At 28.6% G+C, this 8,842-nt stretch overlaps 1 protein-coding gene across 1 annotated transcript in view; it reads right to left on the bottom strand.

Annotated features, from left to right (window-relative positions):
* Rme-8 (receptor mediated endocytosis 8) overlaps positions 1-8,842 on the bottom strand; it is a gene marked incomplete in the record, with an annotated part of 123,616 nt that overhangs the window by 70,762 nt on the left and 44,012 nt on the right. Inside the window, 4 exon segments of the mRNA XM_067053672.1 lie at positions 1,299-1,454; positions 1,662-1,869; positions 4,616-4,791; positions 6,640-6,792. Coding sequence (XP_066909773.1) covers positions 1,299-1,454; positions 1,662-1,869; positions 4,616-4,791; positions 6,640-6,792 — 693 coding nt within the window.

Here is an 8,842-nt window from a genome sequence, read left to right as displayed (position 1 = left end):
GAGGTTATAAATGGTTTGTTATATGGTGGTGTATTTAATTGTTGATAATCTTATAGAGGAAAATTAAATGTTAATGAATTTAAATTTTAAATAAATAGGTAACTAGACTTAAGCTTAGTAAGCTTATTAATAATAAATATGACTCTTTAATAATTGACTGTTGGAATAGGTTTTGAACTTATAATAAAGAAAATGACCTGGGCAGAATAGCCTGCAAAAGAAATTTTAAATTAATGTGAGGAATAGATTGTATTGAAGGTATGTTATATTATATAGTGAATAATGATGTTGTTGTAAGTGTTAAAAATGAAGATATAATATAAGCTGTTAAATATTTAGATGTCCTTGAAGATGGCTAGAATGGCTGAAATGTTGGACTAGTGAAAAATAAAGTGTTGAGACAGAATTGGATACTAATTTTTGATTTATTTAATAATTAAAAGATATTTTATTTCAAATAGTTTTGCTATGATTGTAGTTATTCCTTCTGAAATGATCATTAAAAATATGCTCATATTGTAATTTTTTTTGTTTTCCTATGTCAAAGTAGGCATTTCTGCCATTTTATCTTTCACAACTTAATATACAGCAGCCATATTAATGTGGCTCTTGTCAGTCTGTATAAATATAGTTTCTGGGCAACTATAAACTGGGAATTTATAATCGGCTGTTATTTTATCTTTTTTGCAAAGGAAGCTCTGTGATGATGTTATGTGAAAATGTTAATAGTATTTAAATAAAGTTATGGAAACAATATTGGGGGGGAAAAATATGATCAAACATAAGTATCTATTCCTCATATAAAACATAGATAAACAGATGAAATAATTTGTACAAAATTTTAGAAGATTATCACAAAAATAAAAATAATCTAGAAGAAAAAAAAATCTTAATATAAAAATTTTAAAACAAATACAAATTGGTTTATGAATAATACTTCATAAAAATAATAAGAAAAATATAATAAGAAAGAAAACAATCCACAGAATTAATATTTGATGAGTTGTTTACGTGGTGTGGTACATCAACTGAAGATGCAAGGCTTTACTACATATCGCAAGGGTAAAAAGCAAATGGTCTAGATGTCAGTGCCACATAAAGACCGCTCACAGCTGGTATGCATAGGGGAGACAACCACTGGCAGTTGTCTGTGCAAAGTAGTCAAAGCAGAGTTAGATTAGATTAGAGTCAATTCATTGCAATATAATAATCTAATATGTGATATAAGCATACAACATGAATGATTACTAAAAAAAAAAATAGATAACTAATTGAAGAATAGAAATAAATATAATTACTTGAAAATGCTTAAATAATGAACGACCTCTCTGAGCAACCATTTCTAATAGTGAATCAAAATGTCTACCTTCAGTTGTTTCACTGTAGGGAGTACATAATGAAAAAGTCAAGAAATCAAGCATTGCAGAAACCACCAATGCACCACTATCATTATTCTGTAAATAATATGAATATTAAGAAACTATAAAAATAAAGATATTATATTCATATTCATTATAGTGAAAAAGACATTTCATTCATTTAGTATGTATGCTTTTTAATTTTATTAAATTCCTTTACTATTATCAGCACTATGATTTACCATTACTAGATATATATATACACATATTGAAATATTAGAACCATATGCAGCCGTTACTTACAACATAATGTGTCCATTTATCAAGAAGGCCATTCAAAAAGGCAGAATTTGAAAGCAAAGAAGATTTATTTAGCTGTTCTTGTTTAATATCACAATCATCATGCATAGGATGCATCAAAGCACAAATCATATCCAATGCAGCATGAGTCATAGCTTCACTGTTTCGTTTCACACCAGCTAGAACTATTAAACCTAAATTTTCTCTGAATCTATGAACAAAAATATCAATAACACAAAACTATTAGAAAACGGAAATATTTCTGCAAGAATAGTGAATTATTACTAAATTGAAAAATTTGGTGCATTGTGTGCATCACACAAATTCACTTACCACCTTAAATAGAAAAGAAATTCATTTTTGCTCAAATAGGGCAATAGAAAGTTAGGTGATACCGAAGTATTCCAGATTATTTCCTCACAAACTGTGTACAGTAATATTAAAACAAATACTTTTTTGTTATATCATACCATTGTAATGAGCAGTACACTCAAATTTAATAAGAAAACACAAAAACATTTATCTGTAAATTTTTGGATTTTCCCTAATTCTATTCATTCTGTTTTGTGTGACATGTAATATGATTGATCTCCCTTTGACTTGATTCTGAAATGAAAAAAAGAGTGAGCACTTTGGCATCATGGGGTGAGTAAACTCTGGTGTCAACTTATCACAACAGACATGTACAATGGAAAAACCAATTAGAGAAATTATTTTTCTTAAAAAAATTTACTTATCGGGCTGTAACCAAAGTGTTGACACCTGTTCCTCTTCAAAGCAATTTGAAAAAATGTTTGCATAGGCTTCACCTATGTATGTAGCACCATCATAAAAAAACAAAACTGTTATACATCACTCCATATCTCAATTTCATTTTAATTAATAAATCTCTAATTATAGTTCTAGTACTCTACTATTCATACAGTTTCTTCATAAACTAAAAACTAACATTCATATGATAATACAAATTCAAACAGAATATTAATTTTATAATGTCAGGATTACAAATAAATTTTTTATACTTTTGCAGGTATATATTCACTCCAATCAAAAGTAAAAATCTAAAAAAAGTGCCTACTCATTATGAAAAAAATCACACCAGGAAGTTAAAAAAAAATATTTTTATAAAGGTTGCTCTTTAATTGGCAGCATGTTGAAAACCTTTTTGCCAAGAGGTCTGGGCTAAAATCTTGTGGATCCATGCAATTGTAAACAGGTCTTTGACTATAACTACAAATATTTCTAGTAAACATGAATTGGCACTGTGATAAAGCTTCCATTAAAGAATTAACCCTGTAATTCAATCTCACTGGCTGCGCTCATCGTTTTAGCTATGAAATAAGGACATTCCTCAGGGATATTCCAAGGGACTGTTATTTTAAGCATTAAAAATTTAATGCACAAAAATTCTATAAATAAAAATGTTAATTTAAAATCTTGTTGAATAGGTAATTTGATATGCTCATTCATCTTATTAGAGATGCAAGTTTTTTTTTCAAGTGGCAATAATCATTCAGTTAAACTGAAAGGGACAGGAAGTCTACCATTTTGAGAGAATGACCTAAGTATGAAACAGTGAATAGAAAACTGATAAAAGAAAAAACAATAACTTTATTTTGTTGTTAATGATTTTTATTTACTATTAATGTAATGAAAATACAATAAATGCTATAAATTTCTGAAATAATAATAATAATGATGATCAAATGGGGTCAATAATATAAAATAAATAATCACAAGATGGTTCCTGAAAAATTAGAAAATATCAGGAAAAAAAACTGAAACAGATGAGAAACTGAACAAAGTTCACAAGCTTGAAGGAAAAATTCAGAGTTTTGCTGTTGATCATTTCTACAAATGGTTTGATTAAGGAAGACACTGACCAGCATTAAAGACTAAAATATTCCTTTAAAAATCCTCTAAAAAAGAAGCAGAAAGCAGTGCTGCTTGGGACTACAAGAACCTTAAGGAAATTTATGAACATTAAAGGTTAAATGTTTCTAGTCTAACCGTTGAACTCAGTTTGGGTAGGCGCTATTTCCGGTGAATGCTGAGAATAAGGGAAATTACTTAAATGATTAATAATATTGTTTGCTAATCACCTACTACAACTTACCCGATTTATTCATTACCGTTCAGTTAAATATGTAATTTTAATTGTAATGAATTTCACTTTATTAGAACATTTTTATTTTTTTTAAAAAATCATTTATTTCATAATATAATTTCACATTTACTTTGAATCTTAGATATCTTTAGAAGACTGTAATATTATGCTAGTAGAGAAAGAGGAAAGGGAGATGAAGTTTCAAGATTGGGTTAGTTGATAATATGAGGGGCCTCATAAGAAAGGTTTGTCCAGGACATCATATCAGAAAAGCCGTTTTGTATCTTAAAGACTAGTTTAAGATTTAAGATTTAGATTAGATTTAAACAAAAACATTCAGAATACTAGTAAATAAAAGCATTCTTTTTCTTAAATCTTTTTATTAGTTCATTATTAAAGTATACAATAATAGGCTTATAACTGATTTAGAGCCTACTTATATATAATCTAAATCTAACAAGAATTTTAGATATAAATAAAGAAACAGCTAAAAATAAATATAAGTTGTTTAAAAAAAGTAAACACAAGAATAACAATCAAAAACATTCAATTTATTTAGAATCAGTGACTGACAACACTCACAACAAAAATATAAACTAATCAAAAAGCTAGAATATTATTACAACAGAAAAACCTAATGACAATAAATAACTGAAAGTAAGAAAATACTAAAAAATCTATAAATAAAAAAGAAGTGTATGGTATAATGAAAATATTTTTTATTAACTAACCATCCAAAGGAAATTTTAAGATAGTTTATTCATCAAAAAATAGTCTTTGAAGGCATAGTGCAGAAGAACAATAACATAGTATTCGGTAATTCATTAACACTGCAAGATTAAAAACTTACCCTGGAATTTGTGAGAAACTACTGAATCCTGATTTAGAAGAAACTAAACGTCTTATTGCATGGTAGAGAGCTTCCAATTCTTCTTCACACATACATTCTATGTCATTGGCCTTCACACTGCTGATTGCTTGCAAAGCTTCAAGAATTGGTTTTTCTTTATTCTCTTTAAAAAGACCCTAGAAAGAATAATTAAAAACAAATTTACTTCGAGCAAAAAATTATTTTACGAATAAGGAAAGTATAATTGAGTAGAACTACAGGAATTTACAAACATGAAATTTTAAACTATTTTGAACTGGATTCATAGTCAAGAGGAAGTTGAAGTCAAGTTGACTTTGAAAAATTGAGCATTTGGTGAAAAGGAAATCTTTGGTGGTATAAATAAAAAATTCAGCTATTGATGACTCTGAGTAACTTACTAAAATTTCTAAAGTTCTTATCATCGTAGTCAGAAATTTTCAGTGCCACTTCTTTTGTTCTTCACAAAAGTTTTAAAATGAACAACTGAAGAAAGTTTAAAATGATTGAATGTATTTTAATATTCTTGCAAAGAAAATAAAGGGGTATTGAAACCTTATTTAATAATTTTTCAAGTTTTAATTTTTACTTAATGTATACAATAAATGCTTAGATGCCATTATCACAGAGTAAAGGCCGAAGACTGTTCTAAAGGGAGAGAGATTTTTTCAGCATTGACAAACTATTCGAAAAACCCTAAAGAACAAAATTGATTCAGAATACATTTTCCCAAAAGAATAAATCATCATAATTGAAGCTTCATCACTACGACAGCCATTTTAGTCTCCTTAGCCAGTCGATAAAACTCAAATTATGATATATTGTTATAGAAAATTGGATTCTAAAATGATTTTTTTCAATTTTTCGTATGGTTTATGTACATATCATCAAAAACCATAAAAAATTGTTTCCAGTTTTTGGCGATTTATGCTTTCAGGACAAAAAGTGCCTGATATGAATTAATCTTAAAATCTGATTTACTATCAGAATCTGTAGAAAACACTACCCCATTCCATTCGATATTCCAGAGTTGAGTGCTCTAGAGAAGAACTGGAAAAAGTTAAAACATTAACACTAACCCCAAAAAATAGAACAAATGTCACTGTTATGACCTAGCAAAAACCAAATCAAAATTCTAAAAATAGTAGAGGTTAGAGGGAGTGAACTGTACACTGGGAGGCCCTGTATTAATTTGGTTATATTGAACTTATACTGTATAATCAATTTAAATCTTAATTAATTGTCTAATAAGATTTAATATATAGTAACCTAATACAATTTGAGTATTACTACAATCCGGCCAGGGAGTAGACTTCTATTTCATGGTGCATTTTGTTTTAATGCAGAAATCTCTAAACTAGAAGAGACATCTGGACCTCCTTGACAACTCAGGCAGCCTTCAAAAATTGATAATACAGAAGTGTCCTATGCTCAGATATTAGAAGAATTAGAACCACCTATACAACAAGCTGTGCACTCCAGCTAGTCCCTGCAGGTGTGTTTATCTCGATCTACTGAATTTTTATCAAGTTAACAAATAATTACAGTTACCACAGGTCATCTCTATTTTGGAATAAAATTTCCTAACCCTATCTCTCAAAGAATCATTATCTCCTTACACAAATTTATATAAGTATTCATAAAAAATAATTTAATTTCAATTTCATTATATTTATCTACTTCTTATTTACTAAGATATATTTTTATTGATAACTCAATTCTGAGAAATATCATTATTTTTATTTTTACCATAACTACCATAAACATAAACTTCGTAAAATTCTAATAAAATCTGCCTTTGTCTCAATCCTTGATGACTTATTAGGTTTTAAATGAGAAAATAAATTCAATTAAATTTAATACCAAAAATTATTTTATTCATTAACTTAGCATTCTGTTCCTTTAATTTTATGATATATAGGAACTTAAAATACATCCCCAAAAATAATAATTATTGTTTGATGTTATGCTGTATTATTAAAAATACAAATTGTTTATACACTAACCAAAATAGCAGATAAATAGTAGATACGTACATCTTGAGTCACAGAATGAAGGAGGCCACTATATGGAATATTGCAGTTAAATCTTTCAATCATATCAATCATTCCTTTCTTACCAGCTGAATTTTTTAGGAACTTTAAATGCATTGTTTCTACCTGTTAAAAATTTAAAGAAATCAATATAGCAACATGAAATACCATTATGAATAGTAGCATAAAGTAAATCATAAAGGAAAAAGTTAATATATGAAAACAAGTTCAATAAATGGTAATTAAGAGCTTTTATTTTTGTACACTAACACTAAGATCTCTGAGCAAGCCAAAATAATATTAAAAATTAAAAATGCAAAGGGAAAAGAAGAACTGTGATACTGAAAGTGAATAAGTCACTACCTTAAGAAAACACAATGTTCTAAGCTAGCAATTTTTCATTTTTTATAAAATAAACAGTCATAAAAATACCCCTCTCCTCTCCTATCTATTCAACTCACATGCTCATCTGGTGCGTTTGCTCAAGCAAATACGTGTATACTAAACTAAAGACTTAGTTGATATTACAAATCACTGTATATAGATATGATAAGTTTAATCAATAGCTAAAGCCGTTTTTAAGAAAATAGTAAAAGTGACACTCCTGGTACTTGATTACAACGAACAAATTACTGTTCCATCCCAGGTATACACCTACCTTAAATATTTAATTTCAGGTTTTTATTGCTATTTATTTCTGAGTTAGTCTGTTCAAACACACCATTCTGTGGGACTTGGTTATTTAAACTCAGGGAACTTTAAAACATGTTTTTCCATTAAAAGCTCAGATTCTAAATTTTTCACAATTGCAATATTTCTTACTATATATTTCATATATGTGTAAGTGGAAGTAAAAATAGTATTCCTACAACAAATGATGTGTCTTGGTGCAATCTTTGATTAGATAGTATTAATTTTTGAATCTTGGTTTACTCCAAAGTGATTTTTAGAAGTAAGTATTGTGCTCAGCCAATTTTTTTTTTTTTTATCTTACTTCTTTTAAAGTCCTACACAGCCCCAGAGAGGGAAGATCAAGATTTATTCCTCGGGATTGCCATGATTCAAATATTGACAGACCCAGGTGGGAAACAAACCTAAATGTTCAAACTAGGTACTCTAGGACCCTAGAGTGCAGACTTCATGTCCTCAGGCTCAGTCATTTGTAATCTTTTATATGATGCATATGTTTTTACAGAATGGGTTAGCATGCTGTATAAGGCCTGCACATTATTACCCAAGACAGATCAACCATTACGGACCAGTTTGGTCCATGGTCTTCTTTATTTACTGAAAAACCATAAACAATTCCTTATGAGAATAAGAGTATCTGGATCATGAATCCTAAGACTAATAGGTAAGAATAATCTTCAGTAGGATGACAGACCTCATCTACTTGGAAGGAAGGTTACAATATTCTTTGAATAAACAGTAATGTTGTCCTATTTAAAGAGTGTCACCCATCCATGACACTCTAGCATGACTGACATGTACACACAATCTGCCACCCTTACACTGTATATCACTGCTTTGCTTGAACAGTAGCATATCTGACAAACAAAAAGGTTTGATTTTATTTAGAATTGGACTAATTTGATGTAGTAAACACTTTCCTAAAGTTGTTACAAATTAACTTCAGTTTACAGTGAAATCAATGGAGTACCTCAAGCACAAATAAAAAAAAATCTTTTTTTGCAATATATATATATATATATCGCTATTCACGCAGCAATATAAAGATTGAAAACAATGACAATATTTTATTGTAGTACTTGCAACATCATATCGCTTAAAACAAATGATTCTCTGAAGACATAGAGTACATTGTAAGTTCAACCCTAACAATGTACACATCTATCAGTTTATGCTATATTATTGAATATGAAATATTAAACATAACTTATATGACCCCAAGAATAAATCATATACCCTTTACAAATTTTATTTTTTTAAATATATAATATATACACAACACTAAGTTATCTTAAATGTTATAAATTAAAGAAGCAATATAAGGGGTATTCATGATCTTTGGTTTAACATGTTAAAGCGTGTTAAATGGAAAAACTCATGTTAAATGGAAAAAAATTGCCTTCTTTTACCGTGGTAAAACGAAATAACATTTAACATGGCTGAGAGTCTGTTACTTGGTCTGTTAAATGGAGAATGACGTCACACA

This window comes from Halyomorpha halys, unplaced genomic scaffold (genome assembly GCF_000696795.3).
Source record: "Halyomorpha halys isolate HHAL.00 unplaced genomic scaffold, Hhal_1.1 Scaffold326.1, whole genome shotgun sequence".
Classification (NCBI taxonomy): Eukaryota; Metazoa; Arthropoda; class Insecta; order Hemiptera; family Pentatomidae; genus Halyomorpha; species Halyomorpha halys.
This window is presented reverse-complemented; position numbering and strand designations above follow the sequence as displayed.